Source organism: Plectrocnemia conspersa, unplaced genomic scaffold (genome assembly GCF_051122295.1).
Source record: "Plectrocnemia conspersa isolate PC_06_02 unplaced genomic scaffold, ASM5112229v1 ptg000014l, whole genome shotgun sequence".
NCBI classification, from domain to species: Eukaryota; Metazoa; Arthropoda; class Insecta; order Trichoptera; family Polycentropodidae; genus Plectrocnemia; species Plectrocnemia conspersa.
In genome coordinates, this window is record NW_028277178.1 from 5,429,795 (window position 1) to 5,457,596 (window position 27,802).

The window sequence follows — 27,802 nt, forward strand, 5'->3', positions numbered from 1 at the left end:
TATATAACTTCCTGCGTTACATTTTTATTACGATTTGCTTATTTATACCATCGTTCCGTAAATATAAGTTAGCAACAGAGTAGTTTTAATTTTAGATATCCCTCGAATAAATACAGAGGCAATAGTTGAAGCTTTTAATACTTTGTGTTATAAATAAAATTTAGAGCTTAAAATAAAACAAGGGTCAATTATAATTAGCAGAAAAGCAATAAATAAAACAAGAAAACATTAGTCTGAAGTTTAAATATCATACAAAATTAATTAACTAATGAAAGGGTATATACTTAATCTTAAATGATGAGTTTATATTCAAGGGTTTCAATGGAAAACAAGCACTTGATCTAAGTGTCACCGAACAAATTTTAAGCCACTTAAGCAATCTACTTTGTAACTAATGTATAAAATATTGATCAGGCTAGTATAGACATACGATTTAGACTGTAGTCTTATTAAGGTTGAGTGCTCATATGAACATTAGAAAGAATATATGGCAGGTTATTATTATCAATATCTTTACGTTGATCGCTGGAGGACTTTAATGGTCAAGAAACTATTACAAAAACGATTGCAAAATAATATAAATACATATTATTGGTTGTCATGCCAAAATTAATTTATTAGATCAATGATGCGTATAACATAAAATTACGCATATTCTCAAACATATTTACATCGTAAAATATAATAAATACATAAGAGAAAAAATAAAGCATTCTTAATATTTTTTTTTTATTGATATTTTTTCTAATTTTACACAGCAAAATTAGAAAAAATATCAAATATATTTGGTTTAAGACAATGTGTCAAAGAAAATACAAGGACTAATAATAGATCGAGCACATTAATAGATTTAGTATTTACCAACAACAAAAAAATTTATTGTGAAGTAAAATCAACTCCAAGAATAACTGACCATTCAATTGTATATATTTATATAGAAAAACATAATGAACTTAAGTTTAAAAAAACAAAAAAAATTGATATAATTAAAAAAATTAATTTTAATAAATTAAGATTAGAATTACAAAAATGTGACTGGAATGTAGATAATATGGATGTTAATAGGATATGGAACAAAATTTATAAGAATATAGTAGATTGTAAAACAAAAAGTCAATATAATTTTAAAAAGGAATATCGTTACAACCCAAAACCGTGGTTTAATGATGATGTTAAAAATGCTATAAAGAAAAGAGATGAGTCATACAAAATTTTTCAAATATTAAAAACAGAACAAATAGAATATAAAGTCTTTAATGAAAAATGGAAAACATACACACAATGTAGAAATATGGCAGTCAAAGTATTAAGAATGGCTAAAAAGAAATGGTATGAAAAATTGATAGATGAAATACAAAATGATCCAAATAAGATGTGGAAATCAATAAAACAATTAATTAATCCAACTCAGAAAAACGACATAATAAAAATGGAAATTAATGGAAATATATATCAAGATCCTTATATAATGGCAGAAAAGATGAATACATATTACATTGAGAGCATAGAAGAAATTGTAAATTCAATACCAAGGATTAGTAATTTAGTACAATATAATAATAAAACATTAATTGTAAAATTTAGTAAATTTAAATCAGTATCATTAGATGAAATTCATAACATAATATGTAAATTTAAAAAAGGAACTAGTACTGATGAACTAGATATAAATATAATTAAAGAAACATGGGAAATAATAGGAACTAAATTAAATTATTTAATAAATAAAGCACTCTCATTAGGAGAAATGCCTGAAAATTTAAAGATTGCTACTATTGTACCTATACCTAAAATAAAAAATAGTAAAAAAGTTGAAGAAATGAGACCAATCAACATGCTACCGTGTATAGAAAAAATAATAGAAGAAGTAGTAATCAAACAATTAAAGGAATTTATTACTTCTCAAAACATAATATGTGAACAACAATCGGGATTCAGAGAAAAGCATTCCACTGAAACTGCATTACAAGTAGTGATAAATGATTGGCTGTTGGCTAAGGATACAAACAAAATCATTGGAGCAGTTTTCTTGGATTTCAAGAGAGCCTTCGAAACAATAGACAGAGAAATAATGATGAAGAAATTGGAGAGTATAGGTATAAGTGATATAGTTTTGAGATGGTTTAATAATTACTTATATAAAAGAAAACAAAAAGTTAAGATAAATAATGTATGTTCTGAAGAGAGGTTAGTGTATTATGGAGTACCACAAGGGTCTAAATTGGGACCATTGTTGTTTGTTTTATATATAAATGATATAGTTAATAACGTAAAAAAATGTAAAGTTCATCTATTTGCGGATGACACATTGATCTATTGCATGGGTGATAACATTGAAGAAGTTGTGAGTAATTTGAATGATGAATTAGGTGTGTTAGAGATATGGTTAAAGAATAATGTACTTAAATTAAATGAGAATAAAACTAAATGTATGTTTATTAATTATAAAAATGTGTTAGATGATAGTACCAAAATAGTAATAAATAACTCTAATATAGAAATAGTGGATAATATAAAATATTTAGGAGTAATTGTTGATACAAAATTAAACTTTAAAGAACATTGTAATTACATATTAAAAAAAATTAGTAGAAAAATAGGTTTATTATCTAGATTAAGAAATATATTAAGTATAAATACAAAAAAATTAATTTACAATAGTATAATATTGCCCCATTTTAATTATTGTGCAACACTTTTAAATATGTTGAATAAATTAGATAAACAAATGTTGCAAAAGTTACAAAATAGGGCAATGAGAGTAATCTTAAATAAAAATAGATTAACTAATTGTAAAAGTATGATTGATAGATTAGAATGGTTGAATGTTCAAGAAATATTGAGTATGAATGTATTAGTATTTATATATAAGTTAGAAAATAATATGTTACCACACTATTTTAATAAGTATTTAATAAGAAATAAAGATGTACATAAATATAATACTAGAAATAAAGAAAATTTAAAAATAATTAAGTATAAGAAAACGAGTACGGCTAGGGGAATTATGTACGGAGGTTTTAATTTATATAATAGTCTTCCAAGAGAAATCCGAAACAGCAAAAATATAACGGGTTTTATAAATGGAATAAAAAAACACCTTCGTACATATAGAAATAAAATATTATAATATTAAGTCTTTATTATTGTATATTTTTTCTTTCTGTTATGTATTTTTTATATATTTTTATATATGTTTACTAAATTTGTTAGATGTAAAGATTAGCTATTAAGCTAAATAAATTAATAAAATAAATAAATAAAAAAATGGTTCATATATTTTGCGCGAAGATGTATCAAAAGCCTAACGGCGAAGGGAAAATCGCCCATTCTGTCGCCGAACGCAAGAACGAGAAGAAGATAGACGAAAAAAGACGTCGCCGTGGAGATTTTTAGGCGGAAGAAAAGCTTCCAGATGGTTAGAGCTTATTGTATTATACATACACATAAAAGTAAGATTTATTACACATTAAAATTTTTGCTCATATATAATGGGTGTTTTAGGGCACTTAAGAGGGCGGCGATTGTTAAAAAGTTAGTCTATTGAAACTAAATTCGACTACGGACACGTTTACACGGCTCTTACGAATTCGCGGATATCTTAAGGTACGTATGTTTATGTTACAGTGAATATGTATTAACAGTAAGAATATATTTTCATTAAAATTTCAGTGAAATCATATCACAATAAATCTCCACTGGTTGATGTGTATTTCTACTAGTAAAAATATAATTTATCTGACAGTAAATTATATTGTGGCGACTGTCGACCACCATGAATAGTAACGCACAAAAAAATGGCAATTGTCTCATTGTTAATGCCCGTAACCAAGAATGTTCACCATTAACAATGAGACAAACATCATGGCACAAGAGGGATTTCTTTTGACCACACAACACGGGTCGTTAAGAGAATCCTTTTTGTGACTAAACGGTGCGGATGCAATTAATCATCACAACAGCAAACCCTTTCCGTAGAATTCGAAAGTCGGAGCAAGCAAAAACTCGCTTCCAAAAATGCAACATCCGATTTCTCGAATTCTACGAAGCGACTCCAGCGATTGGCTAAGAGATCGACGCACAAGCGTGATTGGCCAGCAAGGGTGCATCCCCTAAAAGAATATAAGCCCGGACTCCGACGAGGAGAGGGCAGTTGATCCGAGTTGATCCGCAGTGGACACAAGACCTTGGCAGAGAGCCCGAGGCAATCAAGCGAGACGCTGAGGCACGAGACAGACCAGACGCCATAGAGTGGAGTCAGCGGCAAACGACGACCAGCGGCCTTCCTGAGGAACCAGCTACGCGCCCCCACCTGACACTCCTGACACCTGTCGCATGCAGCTTGAGCCATCCTGAGCATCATCAACTGCACGAACTCTGACATCACGAGAAACGTCACGCCATATTCGTCCATTAACAAACTTGTAAATATAAAATAATAAACAGTCTAATAGGATTCGACCAGGAGTCTCATTGGCCGCGAGGTCAACCACCCCTATGGTTACGCACCCTAAAATATTTTATAATTTAATTTAATTTTATAATTTTAATAGAAATACGAATACCAGATCATTCATGTGTGAACAAATATAATTTTACTAATAATAAGCAGTCAAATTGTAAATCAATTATTTAATACATTTTAACTAGCTGCGTTAATAAAATTATATTTATATTAGCAAGGATATAACTTCGTTGTTACATAAATAAATATATAAAATAAAAATGTACCAAAATAGAACCTTTCTGATTTGACAAATCTCTATTACATTTTTATCAGTTAAACTTGATTTTAGGAAACACCTTTTTGCGATTGATATATGTATTTTTTCAATCAATGCAATACTAAATAAATTGTTTTGTAATTATTGTAATTATACATAATATAAATTTGATAAATCCATTTTTTAAATATAGAGCTAATAATAAGACCATTCAGTATTTTTAACAATGTAAATATTCTAATGGCATGCAGAAGGCGGCGATGGAGTTCTACGTTTTCCCGAAAGGAAAACGAATGATGTGCAATTTTTCACGTCGTTAAATTATGCAACTGCACATTCCGTATGCAGGCGTCAAATGCATGTATGCATATGTGTACAATATAAACGTATAAGCACTTTGAGTAAGATGGATGATATAAGAGACGTACTTCTGTAATAATAGTTAATTTCTGCTTAAAGATAGTTCCAAAAATATTTAATAAAATGCGCAGCAAAATGTCGAAAATAATATATGCGTACGGAACAACGAAAGCTATCTGGTTTTATAATAGCATACTGTGTGAAAAAAATTGGCCAATTTTATCTCAAAGGCTGTAACGATGCAAAGGTTACCGATTTGAATTTTTATAGTTTTTTTTTATTATAAAATAAAAATTTAAGGTTTAAAACTGAACATTCATCATTAAAATATATTATATTTATTTATGCACTGCAGGATACAATCAGAGTTTTTAATTAAAAATATCTTGAAAACCTGCTGTTCCCATTCAAGCTAAACACAAAGTGTTTTTTCGTTTAAGTTTTAGTTTCGTCCTTTTATAAAGTCTCTTTCAAAATTAAAATTAACATTTTATTTTAGTTGCACCATTTTTATATATATATATTATTTTTATACGTTTGCCTATACAAATTGTCATTCATTAAAAATGTTGGGATTTCTCCATAGTGTTGAATTTCACAGGCATTCTTAATAGTGTTAGTAGCAGATTCTTTGCTAAAAAACGATTTACAGTTTTTGCTACAAAGATACGAAGCATAAATTATGATTTATTTTTTATATGTTTTCAATAAATCGATATAAATATTTTTAAATTTATTTTGTACATAATTCTTTATTGGTATTTATAAGCAATAAGTTTCATACAATTGGATATAAAAGAGATCCATTTAAATGGTTTAGTTAATCTACAGTTGCTAAAATATAGTTTGAAATCACTGTATCTATCTACGTTACTTTAAATTCATAAGTTTTATAACATATATATTTATTTTATTTTAGATGTCTCTGATCAAAACAAATGTTATTATTTTTGCCTTTGTGGCGAAATCAATCGTATAGAAACGCCATTTGGTATATAATAATTTAATCAGTTTTTTATCTTTCCTTCGTATAAAAACGTAATTATTACGTTCTATTTCACTGCCAACATTCAAAGGCATTTATTTAAAAATTCATGATTGGGTTTTATATTCACTCTGAAAATTGAGAGGGTTATAAAAGCACACATTTTGGACAATATACCAAAAAATTAAAATTTCTCTATAGTTAAATATGGATTTAATTAATAGCATATGTATATGTACATAATGAATATATAAATGCCAAATAGACCAGGCGCAGCTTTGTCGTGACGTCACGAGCATCGGGGAAGCAAACCCATATATTTTTAATACATGAAAATAGTACATAAACATAAAATAAAATTCATAATACATTTTATAATTAAAATTTTCTATTAATAATATTTGTAAGCACTTAACAGAAAAGGGCTTGTTTAATTGTATTATTTAAAATTATAAATAAGTTGTATTATTTTATGATTATATATATATGTACTATTTTGGTTTATCTCTATCTGTTAAGGATGTAATATGGTGCAAGCGTTTTTTCGAATAACTTATATATTATCATTTTCGTAATTTTTTTGTAAATCTCCAAGAAGAGTATCTCTTCTCGATTGTCATATCTTAATCTATTTTCACCCATACTTATTTAATATTTTGCAAAAAAAAAACATTTGACATATCTTATTCTTCAAGTGAAATAAAAAAAATTGTGGAATTTTTAAATAACAAAAAAAAAAGATTTTGACCCATTATGGGACAAAGTCAGGATTAAAGAGTTACATAGAAAAAGAAACCACAATGATAATATAGAAAGTCTGAAATTGAGGTATAAAGCTCGATATTTTTAAATACAACTTCTACGAATACTACCGATCGTTTTAAAATTATTAATAATTTAAAATTTATGGCACTTTTAAACGTGACTTTTAAGGAATACGAAAAAATTTTTTCAGAACCACTTTTTATATCGCTTCAACGCTCATATGAAACGTTTTTTTTAATTTTATTAGGTTGAAAAGTAAACGTCAAAACGCAATTCTATTTAAAACCTATAAATTGCATTATTAATGTGATTATTAAAAATGTACTAAAATATATTTACCGGAAGTATTCAATTTAATAAAATTAATTTTTACCATACTGGCGAAAAGTGCTTATGTAGAAAAATCATTTTCTACAATGAAAAGAATAAAAACATTTACTAAAAATAGTCAAAGTGGGAGTAGATTGTCAGATCTTTCATTAGTAACAATCGAAAAAAACTTTTAGATATTTTATTGAAAAACAATATAAGTGTTGAATAAAATTAAATTTCAAAAAATAAATACGTAATATGTTCATCAAATAAAGAAAATAAATGTAAAAATACAGTTTCAAAAGTCACCGCACGTCACTGATATGTAGTTATAACGTTTGCTTTAATTATTACTAATTATTTTATACATACTAATTTATAAACATCCGTCATTTAAATATAATTTGTTTTTTTAATTATGATATAACAGTATTAAAAAAATAGTTTTCGCGATGTGTATACCTCTGTTTGACTACGTCACACGAGATCTGTATGGCCTTTTTAATAGTATATGCATAGATTAGGCTCTTACTTATTTTTTAAACTAAAGAAAACCGTTTGTAAGTAAGAGTGAAGATTTAAGACTGCTGTTGACACAAATAGAGCATAATGTTGACAAATAATAGTCCAATATTAAACTGATCATTCTTTCTAAAGCCATTGATTGTCATTAATACCCATAACTTACTAAATTAACTTTGTTAAAATTTATCTAGAAAAAACACTAACACATCCTTTGTAATTATCGAACGGTTACCTAAGGTGGAATCCAAAAATTAACTATCACAAAGGGCATGAATATGAAGATGGAGTCAGAACTAAATACAATTAGATCTTAATTAATATCGTTTAATATTCATCTAAGCTTCTTCTTACACCCGATGACATAACAAATCACTTAAATAATATGAATTAACCGCTAAGCACTCAACGGATGACAATCATAGACCACCACAAAAATCTAACTCGTGCCGATTTGACGGACTCAATGACTAAAACATATAAATTTTCATTTACACAATTTATCTTGCCACAATATTGGGCCATGAATCCTGAAAATTGATATTACATATAAATAATTGTGAGAATAATCTAGTAAAATTAGGAATTCATAACTTTATATTTTTATTATGAGTATATCGCATATTAAAATGCTCTTCATAATCTATTGATTGTCTAAAATTTAGACTTTATAGCAACCTAACAAAAAACTTATGTTTAGTTGTAATAAATACGGGTTTCTAAAAGAGAGCGTCATTAAATATTAGAGTAAGAATCTAAATTAAACTCATGCAATTGACACGACAATTTAAAGCATCGTTCTAAGGTCGATCTAATTTAGGCTATTCACGAAATGCATCGTCGCGCATGCGCATATGCATTGTTAGCCAGGAGCAAACAGTCATCACAGATAGCGTATTCATGACGATCTGTAAGATCGCTGACTAATTAATATCGCTGTCAAGTCAAATACAATAGTGCCGTCGGTAATTTGCATAGTTTACAAACGGACGACATGAGCTTTTGGTTATGGAATTTTGGTGTAGAGGAATTCGCATTAATTGTCTGTTTGAGTTACTTGTCAGTTGTGAAAACGTTTACTAATAACGCACGGATTGATTGAGTGCATTATAATTCGAATAACTTCAGGAGGGGTTATTGGGTTAGCGACAGCAAAATTGTAGGTATAAAAAGGTGCGTAACAAGGACGCAATCTCCGACGGTGTTATTTAATAGTTAATTGTGAACGTTGAGAACCGGTATTGCTGTTGCTATGCATTTTAGTTTCTCAATGTTTTAATTTACTACTCGATTGTTCATAGAAATATTGATAAATAAAAAAAAAAAACTAGAACATATCGATCTACTTGAATCGATTATAGAGCGTCGAATTACAAAGGAATTTGTAAATACATGTTTAATATTTCGAACAAAATAAAGGTACAAATCGTTAATAAAAACAAGAGATTCAAATTTACCGGCAGGAAAAATTTATAGCGTTATTCTGTGAAAAGCTCTCATAAAATTTTGCAATCTGCCGATTCTCACGCGGAGCTGTTTCTTCATATCAAATTATTAATGTAGTTCTTAGACTACCAAAGCATCGATAATTCTGATTAGAGTATTAGGCAAAATCGTATATAGAGCGATCTCTTAAGCATAAAGAAAAATATATTGTGCTTGAAAATCATATTATATGTAGTATTTTGAATATGTTAACATATGGCATAGCAGTTCTCAGAATAATAACAAAAGGATCGTCAAAATATGTCAATATGCAAACGCTCTATTATTCTGAAACGAAGACTCAATTATATGCATGAGTTCAATATTTATATAATTATATTAAATATATTAATATGCGGGAATTTTATTTTATTTGTAATATTATACATATAAGATACTCTCTATGAGCTGTATTTGCTCATTATTAGAGAATTTTCAATACCAGATATGTACGACCTAACTTGATTTTAATTATTCATCACGATATTCATCCGTGAGATCAGGAATCTAGGTAAACCTAATCTGTGATAATCGATCGAAATTAAAAATATATAAGAATCACTAATCCCGATCTCCTAGACTGTCTTAAAAAATATGCGGCATGTATTACTAACCATAAAAAAGACTGCGGCACAAAAAAGTTCAAAGCTTCCAAAAAGTATGCCTATTTTCAAACATCTGGCAAGGATCTACCTTTTTTTATGCAGCGATATAAGAAATGTAGCGCTTGTAAGACATTTAAAAATATTTATACAAATTTAGTTTTTATCAAAAAACAATTTTATTACCATTATTTTTTTTTTCAATAGTTAATATCTATAGAAACAGGTATACATCTGACGCGTACGATGAGATACATTCCATTTCGCTCGCACGCGTGTTAAGTGACGAGAGTGAGTGAGTAGAAGTGGGCGTGCGAAACGCATGTAACGCCCGCTGTTATCTCATATTCACTCTCGTCACTCAACACGCAAGCTAGTGAAAGGAAATGTATCTCACTGTACGCGCCTGGTATACATACTTAAATTTTTATATTATTTGATTATATTTTAACATATATTTTTACTTGTAATTCACTTAGTACTGGTGATATCCAACTAAAACTATGATCAGAACTATTATTCATATGCTTATAAATTAATCATAGCGAGTTAATTAAAGCTCAAACAAAAAAGCCAAAGATAAACCAGTCTGGGCATCATTCCAAGTAAATTAGAGTATAGACCGGGATAAATAGTTATTATTTTAAAAGCAGAAATTAGTGTTTTTTTAATAGTTATTATTAATGAAACCGTTTGCATGAGTAAAACCCCAAGAGTCATTCAAGTATTCAACAGCTCACATTTGACTGATAATATTATATTATCATTGAGTATTTGTTTCATATCTCTTAACACGTTTATACAACTAATATAGACTACATTTAATTAAAAGTTGAATTACATGTAATACTCTTGGGTCCATAATAAATTACATGCGCATGATATTATATGTCCTGAGAGTCTAAAAGTTTTCTCACTTGAAGCAGTATAAGCCGTGATGAAATATATTTGGAAATCAACATTGAAATTAAAATAAGATGTAATTATTCTAAAGTTATTAAGAGGTTGAAGAAAAGAAAGTGAAATGGCATGTTTTGTGTAAGTGTCAAAGCATTTCACATTTATTTTTGTATATTTATATTTTTAATTTTAATAGCAAGATCTCGTTTTTTGAAAATCAGCATCGTTGCCACTTTTTCGTGTGGTGCTTATATTTGCAATAATATATTATAATCTGTTATTACTTCTGGATTATTTCATAGTAACCATAAAATAAAGCTCATAACTTAAAGCTTAATACATAGTAACTGTAGTTGTGCATATTGCATGTAAATTATTATGTTGGAAATTTATAAAATTTCAGGTGAATTTGTTTAATCTAAAATGTGCACAAGCAATTAAATTATCGAACGTTTAGGTGGCTAAACTTTAAAACGGTTCTTTATAGCAAAATTTTAAAACTCAAAGTAAACAACTAAATCGTCTAGTAAAAGAACGTATTGTTCTTTGTGTACTCGTCGCACGATCTTTGGCAACAAGTTAGCGAAAACCCTGCTGCACAAGAGCGAGTTCGCAAAAACTAAATCATTCCAAGTTTGTTGGAACTTTTCCGAATTTATCTCTCGTTCCGGTGTGATTTAAGTGTTCTTAAATTTCTTTATTGCATTTTCGACATTTTAAATGCAGCTTTTACTCTATGTATTAGTTTGTAGGTATTGAAAAAATATAACTCTGACTGAAATATATATGATAACAACCAGGCGCGTACGGTGGGATACATTCCCTTTCGCTCGCTCGCGTGTTAAGTAACGAGAGTGAGTGAGAAGAAGCGGGCGTGCGGAACGCATGTGACGCACGCTCATCCCCGTCACATCGAAATGAAAAAATGTCACCGTACGCGTCTGGTAACAAACACAAAATATGTTTCGATTCTATCATAGTAAAATATTGATTTAGTAGTAATTTAATTATCAAGTCGACTATATCAAAACATACATATAATAAGCTGACTTATAATATTCCCAACGCTTCATATGTACATAACCGTATAGGATTTTATAGTTATTATGCACATGCACATGCTCAAAGGCGCCAGTTCAAACACGCCGGCCCGGGCAATTATCTCAATTGATTCGGCCCGGGGCCAATTCTGTGAGCTTTTGTCTTCCTGGCCCAAATTAAATTCTCGCCGTGCCATAGGATAGACCCGCTTTCTTTTCTTTAATTGCCGGCAGGGTAGAAGTCTCGCGCGGCCCGTTAACGGACGCTCGCCGATTAACCTCCCCTTGGATTTAAAATTGAACGAATCAAAAAGTGCTGGCAACTCATCGCCGCTGGATTGATAGCTCAATTACTTTTTACTGTTAGCCCCACTGCGCATTCGTTAAGATTTAAAAATAATAATATTTACTGTTACGTATATAATAGATAGGTGGATAAATTTAGCGTTTAACTTCCTCACTATATCACGTACGATATACACACCTACGTGACTATTTAAATCGGTAATTTAGACTCGTACGTGCCTGAAAATGATATTGTGGTAATTTAAACGCTGAAACTAATCATGTACATACAATTAAAATGAGCCGTAACTACAAAAAGATATTAGAAAATAAGTTTAAAATTAACGGTCATTTATTAGTATTAATATTTTGGTTCATTCATAACCCGTCTGTTCCTAGGTTCATATTCGCTTTAGTTTAAACTGAACATAAAAATTCGATAGTTATATGTGTTATCATTATAGCAGGATTGTTTTTCTTGGTGTGATGTTGACAACATGGGATTAAGGAACAAATTTCATATCTATATCAATAGATTTCGGGTGACAATTTAGTGATATTTTAGAAGGCGCGTTGGTCAATCCATCAATAAGTTATCGGCGAGCGGTCGAACTAATCAAATAACAATGATAGAACGGGTGGAAACGAAGGCTCGTTAACGCCACCCACCTTGACGGGTCGACAGCCCGTCCCTGTGGCCTTTGGTCTGTGTCAGCGAATCGTTTTCTGGTCAGTGGTCATACATCATGGACGGCCAGAAAAAACAATAGCGACTACCGCGTTGCAGAAAGTGTGAAAATATATGAGGTAGATTTTCGGGTGCATTTTTGTAAAAAATATATACATTTATAAATGAGTATGTATCAGGAAAAAATAAATTCGCCAGTGATCGATTGTGGAACACAGCCTTGGAAAAAAAAATAACATGATAGATAGCGGAATTTAATATTGGAAAAATATCAGTCTTTTGAAGTGTAGCAGGTGAACTTCCCGAAGAAATTATCAGGAAAATAAAAAGGTACAAAATAGTAAATATACGCAATAAACTAGCTGGTTCTAAGTGTATCAAATAACTGTGCTGTTTTGTTGATTGGTTAATCAGATGGTCAGTCACAAAAATATTTAAATAATAATTAATAAGATATTTTTCTCTTTTTATATATATATTTTTTTCCTATCTTATTTTGTAATTAGTGTCTTTTGATTTTATCTTATTGTTAATTAGAAAGATATTTATGATTTTTTATTTTGTAAAAAGCGTTTATATTTATAAAAAGCTATACGGAAATAAATTGATACAGTGACACGCGCTCCGCATAACAAAGCCGAGCATCCTCGATGCCTTATCAAAAAAATTATACTACATAATATACAAAGCCATAGCACATTAATAGCATAAATTCAATACTATACAATCATTGCAATATGTTAATAGATTAGTTTGAAAAGAGTTAATATTTAAAGATAAAATATCTTGCTAATATTAAAATACGGTTCAAGCCATAATAAAAATATTTTAAAATCGTTATTTGCATTAATATCAAAAATGCATTTCAGACAATTTTTCAATATAGTCTTAATAAAAATATTGGTATTTTGTTGTTGATAATTTAATTTAAGTTTTTAATCAAACTGTTTACTACGAATTTCTAGTTTATAATAAAATTCAATTCAATTCTGGTTTTAATAATATTTTTATCCTATCTGAAATATGTATATAAATGTATTAAATATTCCACGAAAAGAGCATAAAAAAGGAAAGATTTTCTCTTATGTTAAAAATAGTTTTGCTGTATATTGTTTCCAAAAAGTAAGTAACAAGCGCAAGATTAACACAAATATATATGAAGGTACAATTGATTATTTTAGTGATAACCACACAAGTATTTTATAAAAATAATATGTATATGCTAAGGTTTAATTTATGTAAAAAATAATAACTCTTGTATGTTGACCGGATTATGGCACATACGAAAACTGCGAATACATAATTGCTCACACAGATGATTCCGCAAATTATTTTAAAAATATTAAAAATTAATATCAATGTACGTATATATTTATTTTAAGTATATGTATAAAAATATTAAAATTTCAAGTCAATATACAATAATGGCAAATAATAAAAACCATGTTTTAATATTTGTATATCACAAAAGTCTATATGATTTGTAATTAAATTGAATATTATAAAATTATATTGTTAATTGATATTGGTATGATACACTTAACATATAAAATAATAAATATAAATAGGTTTGAAATTAAATAAAATTTATTCCTAATAAAATAAAAAAAATATATTTAAATAAGTTATTATTTGTATAGCAACTTAATAAAATAAATAATATATAACATAAAATAAAATGTGATATACTTATATAATTGTGCGCAATTTTAATTTATTTATTATCACAGAAAAATTTTATAGATATATTATGCAAAGTCAAGTTATAATGTATTAATGATATATTAAAATTCTGCTATCCAAAAACCTTACATTATAATAGTATATTATTGTAGATAACAGTGAGTTTTGACTTACACTTCCTATTTGCTCAGTTTAATAAACATAAAATATAGCTCATTAACTTTCCAACAATACAGAAATATAGCAGGTTATTGAATTATTTTGTATAACCTTTGTGAAAGAATATTATTTGTATGTTTTTTTTTACAAGTTTGTTTTAATCAAGCAACAAGCGTATAACAAGCAGCCGGTCGAATATTCGTGTGCGGCATATATTGTACATACACATGCACCACAATTTCAGTCACCAAACTATGGCATTGAGGGAGGGTCTGTAACCATGGGAGCAAATGAAAGGGTGTGCATAATTGGACCGTTGGACATATAATTATTATTTTCGTACACAACCCATTTTTTGTGCATAAGCGTCGATTTAATTTACGTGACCCAATTTTCATAAAGAACCACAAGGAAAAATTGTATATTTTTTTATTAAATAAATAATAATTTGCATGAATTAAACTTGTATTATTATATATATTTAAGGTGTGGAATGAGACCTTTAGAGTTGTGTGTATTTGGGAATTTTTAGGAGCCGGAAATTGATAAGTAAATAAGTCATACTACGGTTCAATAATGAAATCATCATTTTCATGGCACATTTTTACAAATAATGAGCTTTGCTGATTTTTGCTTGCCTAATAAGTACGTAGAGGGGTTGTGTTATATTGACTTGATAAATATAATCAACCATATTTTGTGTATGGTCGGTTATTAAATATTTATTAGTTATACTCAGGCTTGCCGAGAGGGGAGCAATTCCCGGGCCTGTTCTCCTTGAGGGGCCTAATTTTGGAAAAAAATCATAGCAAGAATATATTTATAAAAAAAATAAAAACCGATCTCAAATAATGATACATTTGCTAGATAGAGGTGAAGTATGTACTGATATATTTCAGGTGGAAATTACTTACAATAAATAAAAGGAGCGGAACATTGCCATCAAAAGCATCCACTTTCTAGGTAATACTTTTACAATAAACAATATTATTCAAAGGGACAGATTGTAGTTTTTGACGCGGTTCTGATTTTGTTAAAATTTGTTTGCAATTTAAGGTTAACTTTATTACTCTTTAAACGATTAAAAAATATTAGACAAAGGAAATATTAAACCAATGTGAATTAGTAGCAGTACAATTAGGTATTTGATCTGAATTTTCATATCATAGTATGGCATTTCAGTAAAATCATATCGGAATACATTTTCACCAGTAGATATATATTTTTACAAGTGAAAATATTAATTATCTGGCAGGCGCTAGTAAAATTATATAATTTTAATTTTTTTATATGTAGTAATATATATATTTAAACACTTATCTTACATATCCCATGTATAAATGTTACAGTGAATATGTATTTTTTGGTAAAGATAAATTTTCCCTAGTACAGTCCAAATACATTTTAACCAGTAGATATATATTTCTATTAGCAAAAATATAATTTAACTGATAAGCGCTAATATGCGTCTCTCAAATGTCTATGGAGCATAATTTGACAGTTGCGAAACGTCCATTTGCTGTTCTAACCCAAACCTAACTTAATGAAAGTGCTAAAACTAATTATAGTTTTAGAACTTTTATTAGGTTAAGTCCAAAATACAAACTAAGCCAACTCATATCTCAAGGACATCGTGGCAGTGGGAGCGCTCGGTAACGAGCGTTCCCACTGCGACGATATTATTGCTTTTGATGTGGATTTTTGACTTCTGACAAGGGATAATTGTTTTTTGCAATCTCCTATTGGGCAAAATTAGAAATTTACTATATGGCATCACTGAGCAGCAAAGAAAACACGACTAATTGTCAGGTAAATATTATTGTTAGATTTTTTAATAATTTTTAATGCTTAATTAAAATATTTTGCATAAAATTTAATATCAGAAAATATGTCCCATCAATGGTTAATTTCTATATTTATTTGTAGCATAAAAAGGGTTAACTCATACCTATTATTATTTATTCAAGAAATTTTATTACGATGTTAAAAAATATATAAAATACCATTTTTGTCATGAGGCCCGGAATCATTGTTTTTTCCAGTGCCCGAAATTGCTCTCCGCGGTCATGGTTATACTATATATTATTGCATTGATTTTTCGAGATAAAAGTTCGATACACCAGTGAAAAATGGTTCCTAAGCAAACCCGTGTTTTTTTTTAATTTCTAGCGTTTCTATGAGGTCGTAATAATTACTTATTACTTTTATTAAATCTTCGGTTGTAACCTGACAGGCGTAAGCACGATGCGTTACAACAAGGTAAATCTGTACCAACTGAGTAAGTCGATCAGATGTAATGAATATCTATAAGTAATTATTAACAAACAGATTGAAAGTCTGGGAATCGGTGACATCTATATTGTTAATTATAAATTATTATGTGTTTATTATATAATTTATAACCAATATGTATCACTGTAGATGGGGCGGGTTTTTTTTTAGTAATAGCGCATTTATTTTGAATAAAAATTCGAGTGCCGCTGCCGGGACTCGAACCCGCAAACTCATAGTTATTAGTCTGAGACATATGGACTACGCTATTCCGTCCTTATATAATCGTAATTCCGATCGATAATGAATGATTAGGTTTTTATAAATTTGTCTAATCTCAAAAAGGAATATCGTGTTGAATAATTAAAAATAAAATCGAGCTAACAGTATATATTATTATTATTTTGTTTCACTACTTAGTGCTTTTTGATTGGGCTAAGATGTAAAAAAATATTAACAATAATTAAATAAAAACTGTTGTGGCGGTATTTTTCTAAACCAACGATGTATGTATACATTTGTTTTAATGTGTAATAGCGGATCAGTCCAACTTCAGACAGACACGACAGGATAGCGCTGTTGTAAAACTACCAATAAGTATTTGATTAAAGTTTGCTTTCCTGAGACCTAGGAATTCGAGTTAGGCACATTCCTAGGGCGTTTCCTAGCACTCGAACTCGGCTCAGATTGAACTGACTATTAAAACGCGAGCATTTATCACCGAATAACATCACAATTAGAAGAATTCCGAAAACGAAAGGCGCCACTCCCGGGGCAGGGGCGCCAGACGTTAGGATCGCGTGCCGAAATTTCTGAGTGTGTTCTTGTCGGGTTAAAATGAGAACGAATATCGACCCCAATTGAAAACGGCTCGTTACGTGAGTGACGTGTGTGTGTCCGTGCGTTCAATTATGATAAAACGCCATTGGCCCGACTCGACTGCTCCTTTGTTGTCCGAAACTTATGAACTCGATGAAAAGTCGTTCCGTTTTATTGTTTCTGGGGGGGTTCGGTTCGGTTAGCCGACCATCCCCGGCACATTTGTATGTGTCGAAGTAATAAAAAGGCACGAGTGGGCCATTAATTGGATTAAATCTACATATCTACTGTTAAACGATACTATTAATTGAGGAGCGCCGCATCAAAACTCGTTACGTGCAAGTAAACAGCGAGCGGCAAACAACACAAACTTTGATGCATAATTTACGAGAGACTTATGTAGTATATGCTATACGTATATGTATATATACATAAGTTGAATTATAGAGAGGTGAAAAATTAAAATTAATTAGAATAAAACAGTCAATTATGTTTACGACACGTAGATAAGCACCAAAGTAAATAGGGTAGCAGTACATGCCCAGCATCTAGTTAATAACACGAAGAGAATGAAATAGTATTTCTTAGAAGCACCATATAAACTCGATGTCCGCATTAGCGAAGTAACAATGGGTAACGTTAAGTCCATCATTAAAAACAATAGCGACCTTAAGACAGCTCCTGGGCATGGCACATTTAATAACAGAATAGAATTGATTGCATCTATTTACAATACAACCATGAAATTTTAGCATAAGTCATACTTATTTAAAACATATGACGTAGTAACAAATCTCTCGCCCATAGAATGCAGCAAAATTTAGTAAAATGCTGCTGGGGCCGGTTTTTTAATATTAGCGCATTTTTTAGTAAAAATTCGAGTGCCGCTACAGGGGCTCGAACCCGTAACTTCAGAGTTATTAGTCTGATATGTTACGGACTACGCTGTTCCGTCCTTAATATGTGAGACTCAAGAAAATCTAACAACATAATTATAATCTTATTTAATATATATAATACATATGATAAAGCATTGTGTTTGAACTTATATTATAGCCTCCTTCAGAACCCTATGAACTATATGAACTATAAATTTGTCATAGGTCAGTAATATTATATTTTTAGGTTAATTGGTAACATCTCATCATTTTCAAGTAATTATTAATTCATTTGCCATACGGTTCAATTGATGATTTAAAAACATATAATTTGTTATTAACTATCCAGAAATATATGTCACCTGGTATTCTTCGGAAAAAATCCATATGTAAATAGATTATTTTAAATTGATCTACTATTAAAAATAATTACTTGTTTAAAATCAGTCACAGATAATAAAAATAGGCATATTTATTTATTTATTTTTATTTATAACCCTCTTTAAATTGAATAATTAAATATTTGCATATTCAGAAAATATGCCAGTAAATAATGATGTGTTTAATATCAATGAAAATAAAATATAGCAAAATATAGAACTTTATATAAAAACTATTTATTTTAATTGAGATTAATTGCCCTGATAAATTAAGTCACGCAACGGATTTTAGTATTTTTAAACTAATTATTTTCAACTTTAATATTATTAGGGCACAAAACGATTATGTTTTTAACAGATTTTCTTTAACACATTGAATACTGAGCATTATTCCTAAAAATGGAGCCGTGCGGCGGGGATTATTTGCGAAAATTAGGATACAAACTTATTTTTTTTAAAACATCGTAACTCTTTAATTAGTCAACGTTTTAACGTCAAATTTTAAAAACAGATTTATGATGATCGTTTTTTTGTATTCGCAATGATAAAATCAGTAAACGTCAAACTGTGGATCGCGTACCAATAAAATAAAATATAATTTTTAGTTTAGAATAACCAAATATATATATTTTTGAATAAAAACAATAAAGATAATAATAAAATGATGATAAAATACTGTTGTATATAATAAAAACCGAAAATATCTAATTTTGTGACCTATACAATCAATTCAAAATTTTTAACACTTGACGGTCATGTTACGCAGCGATATTTGCACGACACCCAACTGTCCAATTTCGAACAAACGTAACGTTTGCCTATAACTAAATGTAATCTTTTATTGTTTATGTATTATTATTTTATATTTCTGTTATAATTTATGTATTATTTTTATATATAGTATATTTAATATAATTAAAAATTATCGGTGATTCTGAACATTTTATTGCTTTAATATTATATATTTACCACTTTTTGTATTTTTACCACACGGTACGCAATGTGTTAAAATAATGAAAAACGCGCACTTACTGTATATTTCGCATTCAATAAAGACTCGAACCACCACATGTGCTTGGATAGTTACACAAATTAAAGTCCTAATTTTTGCAAATAATCCCCGCCGCACGCTCCATTTTTAGGAATAATGCCCGGTATTCAAGGTGTTGGTAATTGAAAACATGTTGAGAATAGTTTATTTAATTTGAACAGATCGGGATCATTTCAGGTCTAAATATTAAAAAATATCACATTTGGGATTGATGAATCTGCATTTAAATGCCCACGATACCTCTACATACATATATATAACAGAAAATAATGATAAATAAAAAACATTATATTTTATATTATAAAAATATGAATTTGATTTACTGTAATTTATTTCTTAGAAAATAGTATCAATAAATAAAGGAGTACGAAATAAATAAGCATTACAAAAATATATTGTAAACCTAACAAAATATAATAATGCAAAAAGTTGTAAAATAAATTAACGCAATTAAAAGTTGAGAATCACTGATTATTTTGTTATAATGCTTCGGGTTGATAATGTGTACTTAGTTATTAGGTCTAGCTCAACATTTTTTTTTTATGCGGTTACCTTTGAATATTTTGGGTTTTTTGTAATTTTGTAGATAAGAATTTCAAGAAACATATCTCTAAAAAAATTACCATCTTTACCTGAATCAAACCGATAAGGTGGGGTTTTTCGTTAACATTTTTATAACAGCGTGCGTTTAGCCTAACGGAAACGTTACATTTGTTCGAAATTGGACGGTTGGGTGTCTTGCGAATATCGCCGCGTAAATCGACCGTTAAGTGTTAAAAATTATTTAAATATATTTATATATTATTGATACGTGATTCGCAATTTGGTATTGAGTGATTTCACTATTTCTAATAAATAATATGTGAGATAATTCCATAGAAAAAAATTGTATATATATATGTAAACATACATCTTGAAACGAATTTATTTTACCCGAATTTTGAGCCTCTGGAATTTAGAATTTCTACTTTTTTGAACTATTTTTAGTTAATATGATATAAGTAACATCTGTAGGTAAATCCCTAAATAAATACGTTACAGTAAATACGCAGTTTACGTGGGTTTTTTTTCGTATGAAGTTAAAATGACGAAACGCACAAATTTGTGCACACCGACGCAACGGAAGATTTCTGAAACGCACAAATTTGTGCACACCGTACGCAATATATTTACGTATATTTACAATCGAGTAAGAAAAATATTTATATAATTGAAAAAACTACACATTATTTTTTATTGAAAATATTAGTAGTAGTTCACTATTGGTTCATATGGACCAATATAAATTTATTTGTACTGTATACTGTATCATTTTTAAAATTGTGAAGTATAGTATTTTTTTCTGATCTTAAGAAAATTTTACGAAACTCAATAGTTTCAAGGATCAGTTTTAAAACCTATTTTATATAATCTGTAAATGTGACTTTTTTTTCCTTTGTTATATGTTAAACAAATTGTTTAGACCGTTTTATATTTTGTCCATAAAGCGGAGATTATTTTCGTTTGAATGAAGTTAAAAATTAATCTATACCCTTTTGTTTTGTAAGATTGCCTCAAAAATTAACAATTCTGTTGTAGTACTCACTTTTGACGTAGAGCGTTGTCGGCTTTGAATATTCAGTGCCTATGGAGTTTTCTGCTACGCACTCGTACTTCCCCTTGTCCTCCTCCTTACTGTTGGTGATCTGCAGTGCTCCTGGAACAAAATCAAAACAATATTTAATTCATCGCACAAACGCTTTGAGAGACGTCAAGAAAGCGCCGAGATTTAGAATTTTTAAGTGTTTATAACGAGGGGAATAATGCGGCGAAAACGGGAGACGGGGAAGTTTTCGTCGAGGGTAATAGGGCCAAGCGGGACTCGGAGACAATTCAATAATGTGAAAATTAAAAAAAAATGACCTACGATAAAAGTTTGCCTCTCGGCTCGGAAAAGCTTCAAGGGAAAATGTCTAGGGGAAGCACTCGCGGACAGCGACTGCAAGGCAATGAATTTTCCATTAGGGGCAAATAACATATTACATTGTTCTTGTTTGTTGTTCTGAGGAAGTTCCTCTTTTCTCCGCTCGAGGAACAGATTAAAAAGTAAAGCAATTCCACGGCCATTATTGTTTTCAGCGTGGTGCACGAAAGAGGGACGCCAATTAAAAGGAAACATGTTTGACTGTCAAGGAAAAAAGTTGTCTTTCAAAGTATATATACATACAAAGGAGTAATGTTTATTTTCATAATTTTACAAGAACAAGTATTTTAAATAGATATTTCAATTTATACTATTTGAGTTGTTTTATTAAATCTATCATCTATTAAAAAAATGTATATTTGAAAAAAGCAAATTTAAAACTAAGAATTAGCTGAAACGTAGTATCAATATTTTAGAAATATTTGTTATAACGATACTAAAATAAAGTAAAATGTTCAAAAGGAAAAAATAATATATGTGAAATATTATAAGTACGGTTCTGTTGTAAATAAATAAGGTAAAAATACATGGATTAGTAAGAAAGTATTTATTTGTAAGGGAGGAACAATTAATTAAAAAATCAGATTAAACACAATACACATCCATTATAAAAAAAAGTTTCATGTATTAATAATGCTATCTTAAGGTCTACATGTCTTTTCGAAACTTTAACAATAACAATTAAAAATAGAAATAGCATTAAAAAATCTTTTCGGATTTTAAGTATGCGTATTTAATATATTATTACAGCAAACTTCATAAAAATAAATCTACTGTAATAAAAAATGAGTATTTTATTTTTATTTCGTCCGCAATAGTTCTCATACCTCAATGTTCGCATGTGATATTTACAATGCTTAAGTTGCACTTAAAAATAATGTAGGGGCTGAGGTAAGTATTTAAATTTTAGGGGAACGTGTATCACGGCAATTACAGCAAATTTACATTATAAAGTAATTTTTTGCCAAATTGGCACTTACAATCTCACGGAAAAGCATGACTCAAATATGTACAAAATATACAATTTTGAATGTTTCCTCATATTGTTTTTTTACTCATTGCGTAATATTTTCAATTTAATTCCGTTTTTTTGTGCAAAACAGGATAACAGGAAGACAACGGTGGGGGTGAGCGAAATTTCCATATTTTATTCAGGCGCTTAATTAATTATTAAGCGAAATTAATGGACGGTAAATATTATGTCTGCGTGAAAATATCTATACAAAATATTGCGTTAGATTCATCGCGAGTCGTAAAAATGATAATAAAAACTGTACGTTACAAAATTGATAGCTTAAAATATGATTATAAAATCAACATTATTAACTGAGGTAAATATTATGGCGTATTCAAAGAATTCCCATAATAATGCAAGATAAAACGCATAATAATGTTTTGTAATAAAGTTATGAGATTCGATTTGAATTGAAATCGTCGCAACGACTAAATATTAAAATGATAAGATATCATATTGTTGAAATAGATCCTTAACTTTGAAAATACATTGAAACTATATTTGTAGTGACGTCTAATCAGTTGTGCCATTATATTATGAATTTACGAATTATAAATTTTATTTTATGCGAAATATTACAATTAGGCATTAAAGATAATTAACAACAAATATTTTTTTAGATCTATTTTTAAATTCAATGGTTGTAATTAAACATTAAAAGCATTGTGTAGTTGTGAAATTTACAATATAAATGAAAAAAAATCGCACGTGCGATCTGGAGGAATATGTGTTTGATCCTAGTACATTTTTGACCCTTACCGCGTTACTGCGTCAATTTGCGCACTACATAGACGAATATTTAAGATTTTCAATGATGATTCAATCTATAAAAAAACAACTTAATATGTTAATTAATTTAAAAATAGGATTACATCTCAATTAAATATTTCCAGAAGAAAACATTTTATATTATTCAAAGTAAGATTTAAAACCTAGATATTTAATGATAAAACAAATATTGTATATCGTTTAAATCTAATCTCCTAATCTCATCCTCGGCAAATTATTATGTCATATCATTGTCAGTTCTTTGATGTTAGTATTGTGTTTAGATTTTAATTATTGTTTATTATTTAAAAGCCATGAGCGAGTAATAAGATGACTATGCAAAAATGGAACCAAACCGACGGCATCACAATCATTGTCACGCGATCGTCGCGAAAGATAGTATCCCCAAATATCAATAATTAAAAAATACGTTTTATTAAAATTTATATGGTTTGATCGACATTAACCTCAATCTTCATAAGTACTAAGTATATATTAAATGTGCACGTTTAATTCGAGTAATTATATTCAGACAAATCTAACGAATATGTGCATTAAGTCGAAAGCAATGATAATGTAAAGTATTGTAAAGGAAAAACTCACTTTTCGGGTTCAGAACTCAAAATTTCAAGATTTCAACACGAAGATTGCTTATATAGTTTAATCAATGTATTCTTTTAATCCTCACACACTTAGTTAATTTGCAATCCGAATATTTATATTCAGTCAAATGGAACAACGTACATGAAAAAATAACGAAAATTACTGACGTGTAGCATTTGTTTAAAACTGTTGTCACGTTACGGTCGGCCATCTTGTTTTATATTTGAATACTTATTTTTCATTGGTCGAAACAACAGAATTTATTACCGGCAAATTAAATTAAAATTTTTATTATTATAATTAAATATATTTCTTTTGTTTACGTGTATTATTATATACACCGTTAATACAAAACGATACGATTTACAAAATTTTTCATTTTAAAGTAAGCGCATCCGGAAGCGGAAGCTGCTTAAAACTATTATATATAAGATTACTAAGCATTACACTTGCAGTATAATTTAGTTATTTTAGAATATATAAAATATTAAAAGCAATTCAAATGATATCTAAATATTTTAAATCTAATATTTCACAATAAAATAAATATAATCAAGTCCTTTCTTGCCAGATTTTTTAAATGGTTTCTAAAATATTATCTATGATTCATTCATGAAAGATGAGTGAATTTATGTACTAATAATCTTTGAAGCTGTATGTCTGGGAAGCCTATAAAATGTGAGTTATAATGTTTGGATATGGATAAAAGGTCTATTGATTGATTAATAGATATTATAAATCTGTTTCGTTTGTGTTAGATTTTTATAAGTATTAAATTTATATAAGTAAATAAAAAAATAAAGAACATTTTTTAATAATTTTAAAATGATTAAATATTGAGAAGACTATTGATTAAAAATGTAATTATGTCTCTTAAAATAAAAAAAAATTGGATTTTTCTTAATAATTCTTAAGTTTAGCAATAGCTAAACACACAGGTACGAATTTGTCCGACGGACACTCGGACAGATCTGTCCGAGTTTCGCCACACACGCAAACTCTCTGAACTCCGACATATGTTTTTAGGCGATTCTGCATTTCAACTAAGCAACCATGTTATGAAGCCCTATTCCTACCTTACTAGAAGAATAATGGCAATTAGCGTCAAAACAATCGTGAATTACACGGTTTACAATTATTTTTAACATATAAATTCAGTTTATAATATACGTTGTCTCACTATCTTTGATAAACAATTGTCAAAAAATAATTTTTTAACGAATATTTTTATATGATATATTCAATATTATTTTGTTTATTATTGTTTTGATTTTCAAACCTATGAAACGAAGCGATATTTATAAAATAATACCACTAAAGCGAGTTGGGTGCTAATAAAAAAGTAGGTATTATATGGCTTAACAAATAAATTTAGGTTCATGGAAATTATGTAAAAAAATAAAATTGTATAAGTCATAAAAAATGTTTTATATTATTGTATATTCATATATTTATTATCTCGCAGCATACTTTATATTTTTACGGCATTGGAAAACACTTATCTTCTTACAAAGAATAAACATTTTTAATGTTAGCAAGTTCTCAACCCAAAACATTAATAATATTATATATTTAAATTCCAACGAACACCTTGAAAAATGACTGATAATATCGTTAAGCCGCCTTAAATAATAAAGTAGAACAATGTCGATAGACGGTCCAATTTTCAGCTTAACAACAAACACAACGTATCTACGGTCACGTCAAAAATTTAATACGACACTACGTTCGACGTGACAGGCCGCCGGAAAATGAATGAAATTATAATTTTATTACGGAACCCCACCGGGGCGAGAGACAGGGCCGCATAAGCCTCCGCCGTCGCCCCAGTTATCGGGATATTGTTTTGGGGTACCTGCAGGACCCCACCCGGCACAATATCTGTCACATCCCTGACGTTAAAGAAACAATATGCCCGCATTGTTTCGATATTTAGAGGAGCCGTTTCGTTCGGTAAGAGCCGCCGTAACGCGGCAATAACGACCGAAACGAAAGACTGAATTGTACGCTGCTTTCGCGATTCTAACAAATTGGACATATCTATAACATTGGACTAATTTTAGGGTTGTGAAAAAACACAATGTTCAATTTTGAGAAAAAAGAAGGTTAAATTATTAGGATGTTCGTCCAGAAAGGTTTATGGTGTTTTCGCACCAAAACAGAGTAATGATTTGTAATGAGCGAGGCGAAGTTTTGTGTAATACAAACATAAAGGTTAACTATTATTCAATTTTTAACTGTTAAAAAATCGTTAAATTTAAGAGTAGAATAAAAATTTAATACTATAATGGAATTTTTGACTGCAAATTCTTTCTCCTAAAAGTCACAAACTATACATAGCTATAAAAGAAAATAACCTATCTTAATAATTTCAAAAGCAGAACTAACTTACTAGCCAACATATTGAAGATAAGAGTATATCATGCTCTGATCTTTTATCCGATTATTTTATATTAATTGGCACAATAGACAGTAAAGTTATAGAACAACAAGAACCACAACTCTTACAACATTAAAAACCGACTAGGATGATTTCAGAAAAAACATAAAATAAAATAATAAGTTGTAATCCTATCACTAAAAACTCCTTAAAATATATAAAATGCGTTTGAATAACTAAATAAAAATATACTAAATGCAGCATGGAAGCGTCTCTTATTTTGAAAATAAAAAATAAATTAACTGCTCAGAAAATATTAAAAACAATATATTTTAAAAGGGAAGGTTTAACAAAAAACAGGAATATACGTAATTACCTCACGACAAAGACAAATTACATAAATAAAATATAATTATTAAGAACATTTAACTTGATTAAACATACTATATTTTAGGTTAATTATTTAAAGAAGGCTCCAGTGGGAGACTTTGTTATTTTTATTTTTTCGCTGTGTCTAGTTACTAGGTGAAAGAATAAAAAAATATGTATTAAAATAATTGACTTCTCCTAAAATACTAGTTTATAAACTAGAGCTCAAAAATTTAGTTTTAAACGAATTTATTAATTACTATATATCAATGTTTAAAAAGGATATAAAACAATAAATTTTAACCAAACGTTTTAAGGATAAAGTTATGTTATAAAAATGAAACCATTATATGTACATATATCCTATTTTTACTCACGTATTATAAAAAAAATGTATTTACGTCAATTTTGTTAAAATAAATTTTATTCAATTTAAAATGAATTAAAAACTTTTTGATAAAATATATAGTCTCGGTTTTTCGGGGTACCACAAGGGTTATAATTAGGGCCTTTGATGTTTTAATAAATATAAATGCATGTTTTTGCCATATATTCCATATTAAATTCACTCGAATAAAAGTAGTTGAAGAAACATAAATAATATTTAAAAATTAAATTATGCTTTCTATGTGATATTTTGTGTAAGTCTTGTTTTTAACGCAAGTTTGCAAAAGAGATTTTAGTGTAATAAGTGTAATAAATAAACTAGGGTGAACGTAGGTTAAACTATGCTTATTATTAAGTATTTATTTATAAATTGGGTCAGACATTTTTTATTAAGTTAGTTAGATAAAT

General features: G+C 28.8%; 1 protein-coding gene across 6 annotated transcripts in view; it reads right to left on the reverse strand.

Annotated features, from left to right (window-relative positions):
- The window catches only part of Lar (tyrosine-protein phosphatase Lar), a 401,284-nt gene that overhangs the window by 45,826 nt on the left and 327,656 nt on the right, over window positions 1-27,802 (reverse strand). For all 6 annotated transcript variants that reach the window (XM_088204753.1, XM_088204750.1, XM_088204754.1 and 3 more), the window contains exon 7: window positions 21,495-21,605. In XM_088204753.1, the coding sequence (XP_088060879.1) occupies window positions 21,495-21,605 (111 nt within the window). The remainder of the gene's footprint in view (window positions 1-21,494; window positions 21,606-27,802) is intronic.